At 39.3% G+C, this 20,659-nt stretch overlaps 1 protein-coding gene across 1 annotated transcript in view; it reads right to left on the bottom strand.

The window, feature by feature from the left end:
- The window catches only part of LOC113532774 (intermembrane lipid transfer protein VPS13B), a 162,039-nt gene that overhangs the window by 109,623 nt on the left and 31,757 nt on the right, over positions 1 to 20,659 (bottom strand). Inside the window, 6 exon segments of the mRNA XM_034298179.2 lie at positions 28 to 159; positions 5,372 to 5,556; positions 11,404 to 11,525; positions 18,093 to 18,287; positions 18,389 to 18,555; positions 18,692 to 18,877. Of these exon segments, the coding sequence (XP_034154070.2) occupies positions 28 to 159; positions 5,372 to 5,556; positions 11,404 to 11,525; positions 18,093 to 18,287; positions 18,389 to 18,555; positions 18,692 to 18,877 (987 nt within the window).

Here is a 20,659-nt window from a genome sequence, read left to right as displayed (position 1 = left end):
ACTATAACATTGTTCAGCTATACTCACCCTGGGTCCTGGAACACAGTGTGACTGCTCCCAACATTCCTGAAGCACACCATAGCATTGCCTTCTGGCACACCTTTAGCTCCACACTCTGTATTGATAGCTCCAAAGTGGGAGCACATTTCACACCTACACCTACACCCACACAAACAAACACACACACAATATTTTCATACTCCACTGCAAAAAATACATCATAAGCTATCTAAAAGAAGACAACATATGACCCCTGCCAAAAGTACGTGGACACCTGACCATCACACCTATATGAGCTTGTTGGACATCCCATTCCACAATCATGGGCATAAATATGGAGTTCGAATTTGCTGTAGCAACGGACGACGGATGCAACTCAGGAACACAGCGGACTAAGGGTGAGATGGGGTGAGCTTTTATTTTAGCATGTCCCACTGCACAGTATTAAAAGAGGTAAACACAAAACACAACAAACCGGAGCTCGTCCACAAAAAAGTCAGCAATGCTAACACTTTGCTCTGGACTGTGGCGTTTAATCTACACATAGCACATAAATTCCTTGCTTTTTGCCAATATTAAATGACTAACTAATTGATTTAACTGTGAAGAGACTGAATGCTGTGCTGGAGCAGAAGAGTCATATGACAGCTGTACGCTCCATTTTATTTTGATTGCTTGTGTCAGTGTTTTCACATACCTACTGTACATGTTTCTGATTCTAAATAGGTCTTGTATCATTCATGCAAGCTAATTAATCCACCTAGTAAAAGCGATTAGTGTGGTGAAGCAGGCTGTTGGATTAGTGTACACTATAGTGTGCATCAATGTTACATCATAAAGGTGCTTCATACCACCATGTAGCACATTTTATTTAAATATAAATGCCATATAAAATGTTTGTTTTGTGAAACTCAACATTGAGTAGGGTTTTTTCTGGTCACTGGTTGCTAAATGTGAGAAGAAATACTGGTGATCACTACTGACCCTCTCTCTCACCACTGAGCAACTATGAATAAAAACTAATTTTCTTATCCCAGGCACAGGGTGATTTGGGGTGATTTGTCCATAATACTGTATGTAGAGACATACAGAAACATTTTCATGGTTGCAGTTCAAAATTACAGCAATCAGTAAATTCTGCTAATATACATTTTATTCATAAAGCACAGTGCTCAACCTCTCTGCTATTAAAGCCTCCACTCTTATGCTAAGGCTTTCAACTAGATTTTGGAGCAGGCTGTGGGGATTTGTGCCCATTCAGCCACAAGAGCATTTGGGAAGTCAGGCACTGATTTTGGGCAAGGAGGTCTAGTGCTAAGCTAGTGTTCCAATTCATCCCAAAGGTGTTCAGTGAGGCTAAGGTCAGGGTTCTGTGCGGGCCACTCGAGTACTTCCACACCAACCTTGGCAAACCATGTCTCTATGGACCTTGCAATTTGCACAGGGGCACTGTCATGCTGGAATAGGTTTAGGCCCCTAAGGTCCAGTGAAAGGAAATCTTAATGCTACAGCAAACAAAGACATGCCAGATAATTGTGTGCTTCCAACTTTGTGGCAACATTTTGAGGAAGGCCTACATATGGGTGTTAGGGTCGGGTGTCCACATACTTTTCGCCATACAGTGTGCATACACAACCATATGCAATCACAATTATGGAACATAATGGACTGTAAGTGCATGGCTCTGTAAGTGCAAGCTCTATTATTCTGGTGTTCCAACAGTGACTTAATTGAAAGTTCAGAAGACAGGCTTCTCCAACATGTCTTGAATCATGCTTAAAGGCAGTTTCAATGTAGACCAACTGAAAGCAAGTACTCATACACGTTTCACACGCATTTAAACCACAAGCCAGTTTGATTTACTGCAGTTTGTCACTCCTTGTGTGCAGCTCGTTCGACTGATCAGAATGTTTCAAGAAAGACATAAAGACAAAAACAGAGAAACACACAGATGAGTAAAACAAAAAAGTAAGAAAGAGAAAGGCAGGAAATTGAGTGAGGAGGAGTGCCTCTTTGTCTGTGGGTTAAATTCTGAGGTCATATGATGGGCCAATGTTAGCTCTGTGTTGAAAGCTGACTCCAAATAGCTAGAGGAAAGATGCTTAAATGATACACATCAAACCTTTCCTCTCAGGGACCATTTCCGTCAAACCCCATGAGGGGTAGAATGTTACAATGAGTTGGCAACTCAGTCGAAGCTACTTACATCACCTGTTCCAGTCCACCCACAGGCCCTCAGTGCCAGATACCCAGCATTTAATTTCCTCACACATGCACCGGGCAAACAGGGGTAGAGAGGGGAACTCAGCAGGACCTGGCAGACAGAACTCCACAGGCCTCCACATGACCTACACTTCATCACTCTCAACAAATGTTGAGAGTTTCATGCTCAGAAACACAAGGTGGAGGAAAAGATGGAGATAAGATCTCCTTTTTTCACTGGTTACTTTCGTTAGCCTCCTAGGGTAAGCTAAGTTCAGTTAATAACTGAGGAAGAACTGATTGTGTGTGTGTGTGTGTACACGCACCAGGGCAGGTGCAGCTGTGCCTAAACATACAGCTGGGTATCGAGGGGATCAAAAACCCCATCAAACATCAAACAGTTGGCGGGTAGACCCTAACAGCTGGCTCAGTCATCTTAGTCACACGCACACATACGCGCACGCACGCACATATGCACACACACACACAAGCCATGAGAACAAGTACTTCAAGTACTACACACAGCACATGTATGAGCTGGTGTACATGCATTGGACATCTGCAGTAACATTACTACTGCATGGCCTTTCAGGGAATGAAAGCATGAGAACACTGCATTTCTTTTTTTATGCATACATTGCCTTTAGTTTGTCTCATGCTGTTACAAAAGACACAGTTCTGGCTGGAAATATAAGAATTGGTAAGAAAATGTGTGTGCACGTACATATAGGCTACATTCCAGGCGTAGGTGAGAAGTGATTTACTTTAGTTACTTCTAGCACTGAATTAGCACAAATGACGGCATTGCTAAAACCATTACAGCTGAACAACAGGAGACAGCAGAGTCTTTCAGTCGGAAATTAAATGAGACCAACAGCTCTTGGCCATTTGTTCAAGAGAAAAAGTTCATACAGCTACACAACGACATTGCTCCAAGAACACTGCAACATACGCCACCCTACAGTGTTATATAGGAAGTATACAGACCTCACACCAAGCCACCATAGAAATCACATGAACAACAACACTGTCCATTATTAGTGATCCATGGTCTTGGTAGAACTTTGAGATGACGCCAAGAAGTGTGCTACTAACTGACTTTACCAAAATTTATGAATGTTCCTTGGACAGTCAAAACCAGCGTATTGGTCATAACAATACACACCATGGTGGGGGATGTACCATCGTTTAATTCCCTTAGATTAGTTGCAAGAAACAAAAAAAGCTTCACAATGTCATCAGAAATCAAAAATTGCTCGCTCTATTTCAGCAACTCTTCACTCATTGCCAATGGTAAATTGCCTAACGTTGCCTAAATTTATGTATGGGGTTAGGTATGATAAGGTATAAATGCATCTCTGCAGATGCACTGTTAACTTGATACTGTACTAGTAGGCTAATCCTCCAAGAAATTCTGTAATGTTTCTTCCAATTAACAGAAAAATTGCTGATCCTTTGTTGTAGCAAGGTTTGAACTATCCTGCGTTCAATTTCATTTTCATGGTTCTAATGAAAGTACTAGCTGCTTGACATATGCAAAAGGGCAAGGCTAGTTTAACATTAACATGATTAACATAGCAGTAATGTAAAAGAAACATGAGAGAAGAACTAAACAAACCTGGTAAAACTTCTCCTTCCCTGCTATTGGACATTAATTACCCTGCACGTTTGGTGGTAATCTAGGAGCTTTTTGAATTGTAAAAAAAACTGATAAACTGCTGGATGATGGTGTATCCTCCATTGCTCCTTCATATCTCTCCTTTAGAAGGTTGTTTACAGAAAATGATATAATTTTGCCCAGAGGAAGATAGCAAAAGTCAAACCTACAAAGCAACTATGCAATTATATGAAGCATCTCCAGAACTGAGGTAATATAGGAGAGCTTGGAAAGCTGGAAGAGTTTAACATCCACATAAATGCTTTCTTCTAGGGAGGTCTGCCATATGGACAGTGTCACAGGAGCTTGGAAGCACTTCAGTGGAAACTCTTCACAACAGTCGGGACAAATGAGTGCAAGTGTGAGGCACAGGGCAGGGCAGCAACACCAGAAACACTCTCACCAGTTTGTAGCTAATCAGAGTTAGCAAGCACTGCACAATTTACACAGACTAGCTTTAGTCCTGAACAGCATAAACATTTAAAATAGGGCTGGTTGGTCTATATTGACATTTGCTTTAAGAGAAGCAGATGCAACCCACCATATATCAGCCATTCAAAAAATATTAATTTTTTATTTAATACACTAATCATAAAGTCCTCATTCACAACTCCATACATTTTAAATTGTCTTATAGCAAATAATTTTAATTAAACTTAATAAAGAGCAGATAGTGTGTGTGTATATGATGTACAGAACCATTTCTATTGTAACATATATTGCAAAGATTGAGAGCGGGAAAGGGGGATTATGGAGTGAATAACATCCATACATCGGAAATGTGTGAGCACCATAGTGACCTTGTTTCGCTACACAAAAAACGGGGGGCGGGGGGGGGGATGTCTCTTTTTTCCAGTGCTGAATTTGTGTGGTCTGCTGCATAGAACACAACTGAAGAAAAAGGCATGTCTAAAACCACTCAGAAGGAGCTTCTAGACTGTGCGCTGGATGACTATGCTGTCAACTCTCAACTGCTTATTACAGGGTTCCTCTAAATATTCACTAGATAGTAGTCTATAGCATTCAATTGTGACAGCCTCTCTACTTCATTTGTTTGAGCCTATGCCATTATTAATGCCATCCTGCCCCACCAAGATCTATGGTCACGAACTGCTGAGCTGGACCAAGATCTTGCATTGTGGATTGATTTTCCCACCCTGAGAGCTTCTGGTCACATGCTGAAAACTTTAAATGTATGAAACCATGGATATTTTTTTCATGGTTATTCCAGTTTTTTGTAGAGTAATAGGCTTTACTGCTGTCAGTAAACTTAGAGCAGTACAAAGAATCTGAACTGGTCTGCTCCTGATCTATAGTTACAGAATCCATCCACTCAGTGCATGACAAAGTGTGTTTTCCAAACTGGTTTTTAATGGAAAAGCACACACATTTCTGTGCACATTTCATATTAATAATGGTATTAGGAAATCTAGGAGCTTATAGTGTGGTGCGGGTTATGATGAGTGTGGTTGGTGTAATGAGTGATTAACAGAGGCATGTGTGCAGTGGTACCTGGTGTTCTGAAGATCTCATTGATGAGAGAGTCGCTGGCAGTGGGACCGACCCCACTCTCCGTGCTGTGTGTCCAACTCCGCCACAAACAGTGCAACAGCAACATCTGAGCATGAGTGGCCTGCATTGTGAATTTGGGTAACTCAAAGAGGTATTCCGTTATGGACACTGAGGACCTCTTTGGCCTGAGGCAAAAAAAGACATGGAGAAAATAAATCTAAACACATCTGATTGGTAGTGATGGTATTCTCGTGTTCACTAAAGCTGCAGTAGCTGCAGTAATATATCGGTATATCAATATTTCTCACTGAATGAAACATGCTGAACAGTATACTGGGCCTCATTCTTCAAGCTTTGAGTAAAGTTTTGTAACCAGTGATTTTCTTTGCATTCACATGTGTATGTGGACAAATGGCAATCACCAGTAAATTACTGGGCGCATACACGCCACAGCTGATTTGCATTTGGTGATGCCCAAAAAAACTCCATAAAAGGCCAAGTTCACAGAACAGAAAGTGCAAAATAAACAAACAAAAAAAAAAAAATGGAAGATGAAGTACATTTGTCTCATGTCTATGAGAATAAAAATATATTATTTAGTAATGTATCCAGTGGAGTCACAGCACCTGAAAAGACCAAAATATTACAAAGGTGAATTAGGTGTTGACCATCCAGGGCAGTATAAGCGAGGTCAAAAGAAAGGCCAAATCATGACAAAGCCTTTTATAATTGACCAGGTGCCATAGCAAACAGAACCGACTTATAAGCTTTCATCCTCCAAAAATAAATAAATAAATAAATAAATAAATAATCATACCGGTCTGTAAATATCTGTTGCCTCCTAATGGCATCATGTGCTGACTCTTCCAGTGATATCAATTCTGCCAATTGCATTGTTTCGGCTTATAGCTGTGTATTTGAAATAAATAAGTGATTTGAACTTGACAGCATAATCCGTATATAGATCAATTTACACACACTCACAAATTTACTGGATTTCATGAATACCAAATTTATTGTGTAAACGCTCATACAAACAATTTACATATAAATCTGTTCGTATCTAGCTTGATAAATGAGGCCCAGTGTTTTTTCTTCCTTCTCTCATCTTTATGCTCATGTGTAGCTTGTTATGCGAGAGCTTTGTGGAGTGCGTGTGTATGGCCTTCACCTCAGAAGAGCCGATATGGCCATGCGTGGGTCCATTAGATAGATTCTGTTAATTAATTCCTGTCTAGAAGCTGTTCTAGAGCACTGGGTGTTGCAGACTGGTTCATGCTAACAGGAAGGCTACAGTAATGCAAATAACAACTCTTTACAACCGTGGTGATCAGAAAAGCATCTCAGAATGCAAAACATGTCGAACCTTGAGGAGGATGAGCTGCAGCAGTCCATTGGTACTGGGCCCCTTAACACCAGTCAGGCATTGTTTGAATGTCACAGACTATCTGAGTATAGCTGCTTGCCACATGCACGACCCGACTAATACACAGTATAGTAGCCCAGGAAATCTCCAATTTAATCAAAAGCTATTAATAAATATTTCTGACTATGGGAGGGATCACAGGTGCATGTGGGCTTGGGTATTAGCAAGCTAACTGTCATAATGCTGGATAACTGAAAATATGATGGTGGAGTGGAAAAAAGAAGAAAGAAGAAGATGGATTTTACTGAGGCGAACTTTAAGGACTTTGCTACAAACAAGTCCTGATAACATAACTTCTAATAGGTAAAGACCTATCACTGTATTATATTTTGGGATTTCATTTGAACTAGCTTTATGTGGCATTTGTTCAATGGGCTACACACTGCTGTCTGATAACAGTCCATAGGAGAGTGTGCTGTATGGCTACGTAGAGGTTTGATTTGGCTAAGCTGGGTGGCTCTCTTTTACAGAGGTTCCATAAGATGCATATTCACACATTTGGGGATTTCTGGTCAGCAGCATACAAATGACATGTCAAACTATTGTAAGACATGTTTTGAATGTGACATCAAATGGAAAAGTAGCTGATTCTGAGTAAGAAAGCTTTCTCCAAATATACTCAGAGTACCCGTGTTGCTCCCATCACTAAAGTGTGACAAAAAAAAAACTTTTACATCACCAATCTCCTGATTTTAGTAGCACCTTGCTGCATAAGAGCAACGAAATGCAAACTGCTCTAACCAGCTACTGCCCACACAGACACAGTGAATTTTTCAGTTGGAAAGAATTACAACATATCATTAAAACAGTAGCTCCAAAACTAGAATTCTAAAGTTTGCGAATGAACTCTGATGTTGGCTTGACAGAGCCCACTAAACACGCTAAAAGTGTTAAACAATATTGCAGAGTTTGTTGTCACTGATTTAAAATGTTAAAACCTTTAACTAAAGTGTGTAAAGGTAAAAAGGCTAAAGGTTTATAATATGTAAAGGTTAAAATGTTAAAACATTGAAACATGTTTAAAAGTTAAAGCATTAAAATGCTGCTATGATATTCCAGGTGGCTGCTATGCTAACCCAGTTAGTTGCTAGGGTGATGCTACATGTTTACTACGAACAGTTAAGCATGTAAAGGTTAAAAGGCTAGGTTAAGAGTTAAAATGTTAAACATTGCATGCATAGTCAAATTGGTTGCTAGGGTGTTACTAGGTGGTTGCTATGTTAACCCACTTGGATACTAGAGCACTGCTATGTGGTTACTAAGTTCACCTAGGTTGTTTCTAGGGTGTTACTAGGTGGTTGCTACCATATAGCATATTCAAGTTGGTTGCAAGGGTGCTGCTAGTTTGCTGCTATGCTAACCCAGTTGCTAGGACGTTGCTAGGTGGTTACTATGCTATTCCAGCTGGTTGCAAGGCTGTTGCTATAATATTGCTGTTGGTTGCTTGCTTGTTGCTAGGTGCTTCCTAAGCTACAGCAGGTGGTTGCTAGGCTGTTGCTAGGTGGCTATTAGGGGGTCCCAGGTGGTTGCTATGGTGTTTCTAGGAGGTTTCAATTTGATCCCAGTTTGTTGCAAGTTGATAACTAGTCAGTTGCTAAGGAAACACAGCTGGTTGCTAAGGGGCTGCTGGGTGGCAGTAATGGGGTCCCAGGTGGTTGCTATGGTGTTTCAAACAGGTTTAAATGTGATCCCAATTGGTTGCAAGGTTGTAGAAAGATGTTTGCTACAGAAATTCAGCTGGTTGCTAGGGTATTGCTAGGTGGCTGTTTTGGGGTCTCTGATGGTTGCTGTGGTGTTTCTAGGGGTTTCAATATGATCCCACCTATGTTAGCTATGTTAGCTAGTCAGTTTCTAAGGAAACTCATCAGGTTGCTAGGATGTCATTCGGTTGCTATTACAGGCCAGGCGGTTGCTAGGGTTTCAGGAGGTGAAGTAATGCAGTTTTAATTGTCTTCAATATAGCTGAATGAAGAGATCTGACATGATGAATTTCAGCTTTCATTTCCTGATATTTAGATGGGTACTAATTTTCAAGTGATCAAAAATATTGGAACATGTAACTGACAGGTGTTTTTGTTCCCTAGGAGTGCCCTGTTAGATTGATTGTGTAAACAAACTGACTGTGGGAGAAAAGCAAGCCATTTTGTGGGAGGGAAAATTGAACAGAGCCATTGCAAAAGCATTGGGCATAGCCAATACAACAATTTGAAATATCTTGAAAAAGAAAAAAAAAAACAACAACCAGGCATCAAACAGGTCAGACAAGGAAAACGACATTATGAGAGCTGTGAAGAAAAACACAAAAACAACCTCCACAGGGCAGGGGGGAAGGTATCACAATCCACCATTCAAAGAATACTTTGAAAGCAGAAATACAGAAGCCACACCACAAGATGTAAACCGCTCGTCAGCAGTACAAACTGGAAGGCCAGACTGGAATTCGCAATGAAATACTGAGATGAGCCACAAAAATTCTGGAACCAAGATTAACCTCTATCAAAGTGATGAAAAGGCCAACGTGTGGAGAAAGAAAGGATCTGCTCAGGATCCAAAACATAGAAGCTCATTGGTCAAGCATGGTGGAGGTAGGCCCTGGCTTGCGAATACATGGCTGTTTCTGGTACAGGCTCACTAATCTTTATTGAGGATGTAACTCATCAGGTTAGCAGCAGAATGTATTCTACAGAAACATTCTGTCACAAAAGAAGAATGTAGCAGTTTGGTCATGTCAGAGGCTGATGCAGTCATTGCAAGCAATGGATCTGCAACCAAATGATAAGTGTTATTTACTTTAAGACTATCTGTTCCAATATTTTTGATCACCTAAAAATTGGGTGGTCTGCCACCAAATGTGCCATGTTCTAAGCAGTTTAACAAATTTAAATGTAAATACCAGGAAGTGAAACCTGAATATCTGATCAACCATCTCATATTCATCTGTTGATCTAAAACCCAAATGCCTTCAGTGTATAGCAAAAACAAAAGAATGGGTTTTGCCATTCAAATACTTTTGGGGGAGACCTCATTTGTAATCAGCATGTAAAGATTTTTAAATAATGATAATTATTAATAACTGATAATAATGCAATAAAATTAAATAATGCAATTGGTTGAGTAATCATGTGGCAAATCATGATATTGTAAAAGATACTCTTTTCTGTTATAGCAGAGCTGATTTTTTTTTTCTTCTGGTTAGAGCAGTACTATTTCTGCTCTCAAAGTATTCATGTCATGGTGTGTGAAAAGGACTCTGACAATGAGTCAAGCCTGGGGGGCCCCCACCACCTTAACTCCACCCCTGACCATGTGGATGCCTTTATGGCCACAGTTTAAACATCCTATAATGGCTACTTCCAGCATGATAAGGTGATGCAATCCTGTCAACATAAACTAAAATCCCAGGACAGAATCTCAAAGAAAGCTTTTTAACACCTTGTGGAAGCCACCTTGTGTTACTAAAAAAGGGTCCAGTGACTCACACTTATACCCGAGTGTGTGTTTCAAGAGCTCCTTTAAAAGACCACAGATACTCCAGATACTTCAGAAATGCACTTCCAACTATATGAAAGAGAAAAGGGTAAGAGGTGGGTGATTTGTGTAAAGTACACTATATGGCCAATAGTTTGTGAACACCTGACCATGACACCCACATGTGCTTGTTGAACAACCCATTCCAGATTTAACACCCCACCCCTCCCCAGCCCAGCCCCTCCTTTGCTGTTATAATAACCTCTACACTTCTGGAAAAGCTTTCAACTAAAAATTACCAATCTCCCTCCCTCTATACCAAGCAAAAAAAAAAAAAGAGAGAAAAAAAAAAAAAGAAAAAGAAAACACAGCAGCTGCAGTGCTGGAAGTGTGAGACTGTTTAAGTGTACTGACTTTAGGAGAAAAGAGGTGTTTCACCTTCATCAGAGGCTTTGAGTACCTTTAAAATCCTATTGCACAGGATACACTCAAAATCCACCGTACACTCAAAAACTACACGCCCCAGTCAATTCAATGTCAAACAGTCTAACAGGCTCCAGTACAGCGCAACAGACCTCAGCAGAAAAAGTTATGAAAATTAGATTAGATGCAGGAATGACACATTGAATTCACATTGAGACTGAGAGGAAAATGCTGAAGAGTCAGCAAGAGGAAAAACATCCCGCTGCTCCAGCACAGCTCAGACCCAGTATAGTTCAAACACCAAGAGAGAGAAAGCAAGAGAAAAAGAGACTGTGTGTGTGTTCTGTTCTAGTTCTGCTTGTGTTTTGCTGTGTAGCTTTCAGCAGCAGGTTAGTTTAAAAACATATGCAGTCCAGACATACTGAATGCCAAACTAATGGGGTGAAATCACCTCCCAGCTTACAGCTTTACATAGAACTTTCACAGAGGCAACATGAGAATGAAAGTGTGTGTACATAAGAAAACCTTCCCTCATTTTTAAAATGCTGATTTCTCACTCTTTCAGGAATTACACTTATAACACAGACTTACTGTCTTCTGTTCACGGCTGGCTCTCTCTGTAAGGTAAACATCTGCTTGTATCTTATTAGCAGACATTGCAGTATGTGTGTGTTTGTGTCTGGGAATATAGGCACACTGAATTTGTGCTCCTTACCATCGCGTGGGAAACTGAAGTATCTTCCCATAGAGGGCAGTACTAAAGCAGGGAATTATAGGTAAGAGTGGAGGTGTGCCTTCGTTATCCAGCAGGGTCAATCCAACCTGCAACTCAAATACCTACAGAGAGATAGAAAAAGAGAGAGAGAAAGAGAGACAGACAGTGAGAGAAGCAAGGAAAAAACACAGAGGAATGAAAGAAACAATGTTTCTAAATGCAAAATAAAAATTAATTAAACACTCGCAATCAAACTGTTCCATCAAATACAAACAACAATTATCATAAACACCCAGTGTGGTTCCTGCTCTGGCAAAAACACCAACCCAACAGGGGTTGAGGAAAAAATAATTAATTCTTTAATTAGGCCTTACACAGGTTTATGCATAATTTTTTTGTAAAAATTGTAAAATTGTAAAAATGTCAACTGTATCAAACACTTCTGATGAAAACAAAGAACTATATAAAATATCTAGTTACAGTTGAGGCCAAAAGTCTACGCACTACTGTAAAAAGTGCAGGTTTTTGTGATGTAAAAAAAAATTTTGTGGTGTAAAAAATTATAATCTAAATCATGTCACATCTCCTTTTCCCAGCTTTAATGAGATATGGCGACCAACAAAATTCAAGTGAGAAATAAATAGAAAAGTTTAGGGGGAATACACGTGTGCACACCCTTAATAGGGCATGTGACTGCTTAGAATTACACATCCAAACTCATGTTCAAGTTATTATACACCTGTCATCAATGAAGTGATTCTGATTAACCCCAAATGTCATTTTCTTGGTTTCTTACAACTGTTAAAGCCATGGTTTGGAAAGTGCTTACAAAGCATATACAGAATCTCATTGTCAAAAGGTATTGCTCAGGAAAGGCGTTCAAAAGAATTTCTAAAACATTAAATGGGCTTCGAGGTGTTCCATGGTAAATCATCAACAAGTGGAGAAAACGGGGCACCACAGTGACATTGCCAAGAACATGACATCCCGCCAAAACAGACAAAAGGACAAGAAGAAAACTTATCAGGGAGGCTGCCAAGAGACCTATGCCAACTTTAATAGGAGGAATATCTTCACATCTCTGGGCTATGGGGTAGGGTGGATAGACGGAAGCCCTCTCTCACAAAAATACATCTAAGACCACCTAAATCACCCCAAACCATGTGGCAAAATGTGTTATGGTCTCAAGACCAAGGTAGAACTTGTATGACCAAAAGTATGTGGACACCTGACCATCCACCTATATGACCTTGTTGGCCATCGCATTCCAATACCATGGCCATTAATCTGGAGTTGGTCACCCCTTTGCTGTTATAACAGCCTCCACTCTTCTGGGAAGGCTTTCTACAAGATTTTGGAATATGTCTGTGGGAATTTCTGCCCACTCATTCAAAAGAGTAATAAGGCCTGGCTCACAATAGATATTCCAATTCATGCCAAAGGTATTCAGGGCTCTGTGCAGGCCACTGGAGTTTCTCCACACCAAACTCATTAAACCATGTCTCCATGGACCTCGCTTTGTGCCCAGGGGCACAGTCATGCTGGAACAGAAAAGCGCTTTCCACAAACTCTTGCCACAAAGTTAGAAGCACACAATTGTCTAAAATGTATTTGTATGCTGTAGCATTAACATTACCCTTCACTGAAACAAAGCAGCCTAACCCAAGCCCTGAGAAACTGCCACAGACCATTGTCCCTCCTCCATCAACTTTACTGTTATCACTATGCATTCAGGTAGGTAGCGCTCTCCTGGCATCCGCCAAACACAGATTCATCCATCAGCCAACAACTGAAAGAAACAGTAATGCAAGCCTGGAAAAGCATCACAAAAGAAGAATGCACAACAGTTTGGTGATGTAAGCAGGTCACCAGCTTGATGCAGTCATTACAAGCTAGGGATATGCAACCAAATATTAAACGTTATTTACTTTAAAACTATCTGTTCCTATACCTTTGCTCAACTGAAATTGGATGATCTGCCACCAAAGGTGCCATGTTCTAAGTTGTTTAACACATCTAGATGTAAATATCAGGAAATTCTGAACTACCTTCTCATTTTTTCTTAAATCTCAAACCCAAATGTCTTCAGTGTATAGACAAAAGAATGACCTTAGAAATGACCCCCCTCCAATAATAGAATGATTTCAAAATCTTGCTGCTCACTTTTAAAGCCACAACCTCACCCCTTCTTACCACTCTGATCTCCTGGCATTGTAAGGTCATGCTGAGTGCCTTGAACGGCAACCATGAATACATGAAATGTATTATAATAATAACAACAACAATAATAATAAATAACTATAATAATAAATAACTGCAAGTGGCAATCTGCAGGGTCCAAGCACTTCTCGCAAATAGCACCCCCAATGGCCAGTTCCTGCCAAGACACATAGAACCATAAAGCCTACCAACGGCGACAATCATCAACTTTTACAAGTTGGCCATTAGATTTAGAATGTTGGGAAACATAACTGTCATGTTCACACTGCCCCAACAGACACCATCAAACTTTTTTTAGGCTTTACTCAAATACAGGCACAAACCATTAATGGAAGATCCAATGGGGGAAAAAAAGCTCATTATTTACTTAATTCAAATGCATATGTCAGTTCCACATGATTGAATCGAGTTAACATAATTTGTGTTTGAACATCCAACATGATTATTACCTGTTACCAAGAAGCGAAGTGTAAAATTTTTTCTACATGTTATTTTCCAAGAGATATGCTCATTTTTTGTGTGCAAAAATATAAATCTTCCCCCAGTGGTCAATCTGAGTGAGATCACAACAGTTACTAGTGGGTCACTGCCTGAACATATCACTTGAGTTTCATGACGATAACTCAGTGTTAACCCTGTCAAATGTCTGCTGAAAGCTGATTCGTCTATGGAGACCATTTTTAATTAATTAGGTCATCATCAAAAATCTCCTTACAGATTAGCACATAGGTGCACCATACCAAATTTCAGCTCGATCGGACTTATGGTTCCTAAGAAACAGTTATCTTACCTTTGCTACACCACCTATATATGACCACACCCCAAATTTGCAGATGACATTAGAATCGTTTCCTGTTTATGCATTTCAGTTTTTGCATGAATTTTGATAATTGAGGTTTACACTCGGCCGAGTAGTTTGAAACCAAAATTAAAAAAGTAGGTTTTGCATATTGTGTAAATAATAACATAAGCTAAGTGGGCGAAGTGTAATGGTTCTCATTTTTTGTTTGGGAGAACCCAAGGAGTAAGTAGCAAAAAGAATTTTCACTGTAGGACTTACAGTATTCAAGATATGAGCTGAAATGTAAACCACTTCACCACAGTGCCACCATTAAGCCGATCGGGCTAATCTCTCTTACCTGAGAATCGGGTGGAAGTACAAAATACTGACCAAGTTTCATGTCTGTAGGACTTATGGTTTGGTCTGGACAATCAGTTTTAGAGGAGGAGGAAGAGAATGAGAAAGAGAAGGAGAAGGAGACGATGAATAATCCTAATGAAAACAGTAGGGTTCCATGCACTATGTGCTTATCCCCCTAATATTCTGGTCTCACTATTTAAAATTGCATAAGTATTCCTTGCATATGTATTCCTACAGATGTAATGCTAGTTCCAGATTGTGACACACTTCTACTGCTGTAGCTCCTCACACCCTACAGATCACCTATCCAGGCCTAATCACCAGGAACATTTCCCTAAAACTGTATATGTTTTGAATAATCTCACCTGGATACTGTAGATGTGTACACAAGAACTACTGCAGTAATCACAAAGACTGCCAACCATTCCGAGGACTCTAACTCATAACATGCTCACATTGAACATCCTATCAACATAGTACTGCTTGCCTTTACTGTTTTACACCTGTATACTATAATGATTTCTAATTACAGTGGTGTCACTCAGAGCAGGACAGGTTCCTGTTTGAATCTGGTTCCTCTCAAGCTTTCTTCCTCATGTCGTCTCAGGGAGTTTTTCCTTGCCACCATCACCTATGGTATGCTCATTAGGGATATATATATCTACATATGGATTTCTGTAAAGCTACATGTGAATGCAAACTGTTAAAATGCTATACAAATCAATTTAAATTGAATAAATTTATCACAAGCCTTAGTATGGGTAACTAAAAATAAATCTGGAACATTGTTCTCTTGTCACAGACATTTAATAGATTTAAATTTCTTTAACATATTTAAAATTGGCCTTGTTCACACTGAAATTATATGCAAGTAGGCCAGTGTATATGCTCACCACATAGGGTATAACAAATGGTGTTGTAGAACCTATATAACAACGCAGTATATTCAATAGCACATCATAAGGCTGAGCAATGCCTAATATCAATTAAAATGATGTCATTTTGTTAAAAAACTGCACACACTGATAAGCCTTCAGTCCAAATCTACTACAAAAAACTACAAAACTGAGAGCATGTTGTCCATATTTATTCAAAGCAACTTAAACTGGGATTCGAAATCACAACCTTTCCGATCACTGATTCAGAGCCCTAACCACCAGGCCAACACTGTCCCCCTACTAACTTGGCCTGCTGTGATTGCTCATTATTGATGGTAATGCCTAGACTAAGCAGAGTGAAAATCATTTTAGTTTAATTTTAAATATATTTAGTTCTAGATTTTGGGATAACTAAATGTCTTAAGAATGCATCATTCATTCATACCAGTTTCTAACATGAGCATGGAAATAAGAAGAGTATCTACTGATCAGATTTGCACCAAAGCTTGCTTAGGTTGTGGAGGGGAACTACTCCAGGACAAGAATAATCACTCACGACTTAAACATATAGCAACCTAGAAGATTCGTCATCTGCATATATATGATGTCCAGTGGTATACTGGAAATATAGTACAAAGAAATTACATTGAGTAGGATGTTTTTGTTAACTTTACGAAATGAGGAAAAGAAAATTCATTTTCCTGGCCCCCAGAGAAAAGAGAAGACCAGTGCTATGTTCCCTTACATGCCATCTGTACTGTAGAAGCCCCACTGATGATCAATACAAGCTGGCAGACAAAGATTACAAAAAGGTTACTGAACTTTTCAAGAAAGCTTTGCAATAAGCATTGCTAATTTATGAACTGGTCAACTACAAAACTAGATTTTGTAGTCACATTTTGTGGTACCGTTTGACTGTTTTCAAGACTGCAGATAAATAAGAATTACGTTTATCATGTGTAATTTGTATCTTTGTGTACTAATTGCTCAATATCAAATATCTACGTTCAAAATTTATTGTTAAATGTGATTGTCATCACCAAAGAGAGTAATGTGCCAAATTGAGCATGATATTTCACCATGAAGCCATTTGAGTTAGACAAAAAAATTTGAGTGAAGTGAGTATACACATATCAATCTCAGGAGAAAATTATCAGGTGTATGAGTAGTTGCCCTCATGGCGAAATCCTACCTTTTGGGCACATGTTGCAGAGACTGGTTTTCAATCAGCAAAAGCTCCATTTGGTATTTTTGCATTTACAGTAAGTTGTTAACCCAGATAAATCAATTCGACAATATATAGATGATACCTTCATGTTACTTGCCTTTAGAACCCTTTGAAATGTGAATGAAAAATGTCCAAATGGACAAAATCACCAAATTAAAACCAAAAGATTTGCATGTGTTCATGACACATGTAGGTACTTGTGTACAAATAAGAAAAAAAAGGGAGAAAAAAAAAAAACAAGAAAATTTGAGAGGGTGACATAGGAGGCCCTTGGTAATTTGGCATGGAATGAATCAAATCCTACTTTAGGTCATTATTTTCCTTTACGAGTAGGGCTAAAAACAGCACCATTAACATGTAACTTATCAGCAAACACACAATGGGCCACATTTATCAATCTTTTAGTAAAGTTATGTGTAAATGTTTGTGTAAACCAAACCAAACAAAAATTTTCGCATTTCGCAAATCACATTCCCAACACAGTTCATTTGCATTTAATAATGCCCACAAAACTTAATAAAAGATCAAGTGCACAGACAACTGGGAGCATGAAATGAACAATGTGGGTAAAGGCTGAAAGGCAGACATGGATGTTACTTTGACTTACTTCTATGCCACTAAAAATATTTAATAATAACAAGTTAGTGCTAAATCTCCTGTCAGCTGAGGCATTTGTTAACTTCTTATAGCTATGCAGAGACAGTGAATGTGTAGCAATACCGTGGCATTTCTTTTGTCATAATTGAATGATTCGTTTTATTTGTTTTAAATTATGGGTTTGTGTTGGCTCAGTTTCTTTATTTTTCATATTCTTTAGTATTAGTTGCTGTCCTAATGAACCAGCATGAGCATGTGTTTTTGATAGCGACTCCAAAGCACTTCTATAAGTAGTTCTAGATAAGAGCATCTGCTCAATGCTGTAAAAATAATGAAAATAATCTATTTAAACATGAAAATAAATTGAATATCTAAAAGTGCATTAATCCATGCAAATTATATGATTTGAAGTCCATCAAGTAGAAGTTCACATTAGTTAGTATTCTTATGGATAAATTTACACACACTCAGGAGCATTAGTAGGATACAAATGTTTTTCTAAATTACCAAATTTCTTGTGTACCAAATTTCTTGTGTAAACGCTCGTAAGGACTATTTACGAATAAATCTGCTCATAACCAGCTTGATAAATGAGGCCCAATGATACTACCAGAGGAGTGAGTACCTTCAGACAGCAGTGGGTGTAGCAGTGGTGCAGTAGGTTGTCTGAGGGCAGACTGAGGCTGCTGACAGTGCGGATGAGCTCTGTGCCATACATTGGCACAGAATGCTCCAGATTCACCCTCTCTACCTGCATTCGAAGTGCAGGCAGTGGCCTCACTGGATGGAACTGTGTAGTAGTCAACTGCACAGCCAAACCCTGGCGAAAAAACATCCAAGCACAAAATATAGCAATATAGCTGGCAGTAATTTGTGCACAAGTGTGTGGTGTGTACGTATATATATATGCGAGTGTAGTACCTTCTGACCCAATACAGCAGGAAGTAGTATATGCAACAGGTTGAATTCTGCCATGGTGACAGTAATGGAGACCTTCAGTAGTGTCACACAGGTCAGCCGTGTTGGGATAAATTCTTCCAAGCCTTTCTCATTCTCTGGAGGAACCTCCTTGCTCTCCTCCACCACATCTATCCACCCAGGAGACAGAGATATACAAAAAGAGAGACGGAAGGACTGAGCAAGAGAGAGCACACCTGGTGTTTCTTTTAATTAAGTCAGAATTATTTAAATCTCTTGCTCAGCCGACTGCTGCTTAACAGTCACCTGGTTTCAGTGTGGAGTAGGGCTCATATTCGTGGTCCATGGCACAGGCGACCATCTTCAAGATGCGATGGACAGCACTGCTATGAAGCAGCAGATCCAGGGGCCCAATCACCAATCGTTTTACCGACATTTCCTGAACTGACTGACCAGAATCCCCCTTACCCATCAGAGAGAAATCCTGTTGCCCTATTTACACAAGTATACAAGCTAACATTAAATGTAAGCCACACAACAGAGGAATCAACACCAAAATCTTAGCAGAATGACACTCATAATATTGTAATCTGAAATATACAGAATATTAGTAGCTAGCTTTGGGGATTTTTTTTTTTATATTAGACCAGTAGCTTTACATAAGGATATTCTATGACTAAAGCTTCTATTTGGCCTCTATATTTCTGCTCTCTTTCTTTTTCAGGACGTTCCAAATTGTTGTATTGGCTATGCCCAATGCTTGTGCGATGGCTCTGACAGACTTTCCCTCTTTTCTCAGCTTCAAAATGGCTTGCTTTTCTCCCATAGACAGCTCTCTGGTCGTCATGTTGATTTTTAACAACAAATGCAGTTTTCACAGGTGAAACTCAGTGCTCAAACCAAGAGCAGAAATTCAGAGTTTAAATTGTTTAAACAATCAATCCAATAGGGCTCACCTGGGCAATACGAAGCACCTGACAGTCACATGTTCCTATATTTTGTTCACTCGAAAAATGCATGGGTTCAAACAAAAGGTGCCATGTTCTAAACTGTTTAAAACATCTAGATGTAAATATCAGGAAATTAAAGCTAAAATTTTGATCTACTGTCTCATATTCATCTTTTGATCTCAAACGTATACGTCCTTAGGGTATAGCAAAAACAATAGAATTGGCCTTGCTGTTCCAATGCTTTTGGAAGGGACTGTATGTTTATCTCATCACCTTGCTGAATGCTCTATCTATGGCCAGCTCTATGCCTCCTGGCAGAGGCAACCAGGTTTTGGGCTGAATTACCCTGATACACCTCATTTTGTGAGATACTCTGAGGAAGGGCTACTTTATTGCATTGCTTTATTGTAGTGCTTCCAAATAGCTTGTTGTTATGAAAGTGGCATTTAACCATTCATTTTGAAACTTGAAAACCACATAAAGTAACTGGACTGTACAAATCGAAAACTGTGACCTTTTGGGCTCCTTTCCCCTCTTTTATCATCCTACTCACTGCATTGTAACAATGTCTACCGTTAAAATAGCTACACAAACAACACTGAACTGAATTGTTTCAGATATGTGAAAATTTTTGTTATGGCCCAAATTGTGCTTATTAATATTTTTAACTGATTACGCCTTTTTATATTCATTACCTAATTTGTGCAGGTTAATACCCATTTGTCTCTTTTGCCTTGAAAGTTCTTTGGTTTTTCCCATGGTAATGGATAACAAAGGAATTTTACCCCAGGGTAAGGACATGATCACCTATGAATAATTTTTTTTCTGACATCATCCATATGGGTATAGGATATAATAACGATGAACAATTATTTAAGAGTCACTCATTACAGCATACCATCAGACCAATATATCACCACTCCTCTGGCCCTTACGCTCATTTAGTCTTTAATTCCCTAGTGTCCTCTTTTTTACAGCTGCCCTTTATTCCAAGCTGTCGCTATAGTTCAAATTCCACCTGTTGCTCTATCTATAATGAAGCAAGTAGTTGAGAGCATGAGACATGAGTTGAGTTTTAGAGTGTGGAGTTAAAGGGTTCAAATTACAACTTGAGAATAAAACTGCAGTGAGCAACAGCACTTCCTCTTCCCACTGATCCAAGCCAGATTAGTGCTAATATCAAACATATGCCCATTCCTTGAGACTTGGAGAGGCCAGCTAAGGAAAGTTAGCCAGGATTTAGTGGATTAGGGGCCTTTTTGTCTGCTTCTCGCCTCTTGGCAGAGGCGTAACTGAGAAATGAAGTCAGCACAAAGCACAGCCG

The sequence above is a fragment of the Pangasianodon hypophthalmus genome, chromosome 22, assembly GCF_027358585.1.
Source record: "Pangasianodon hypophthalmus isolate fPanHyp1 chromosome 22, fPanHyp1.pri, whole genome shotgun sequence".
In the NCBI taxonomy this organism is placed as follows: Eukaryota; Metazoa; Chordata; class Actinopteri; order Siluriformes; family Pangasiidae; genus Pangasianodon; species Pangasianodon hypophthalmus.
Note: the sequence above shows the minus strand (reverse complement) of the source record. Positions and strands in the feature narration are given on the sequence as shown.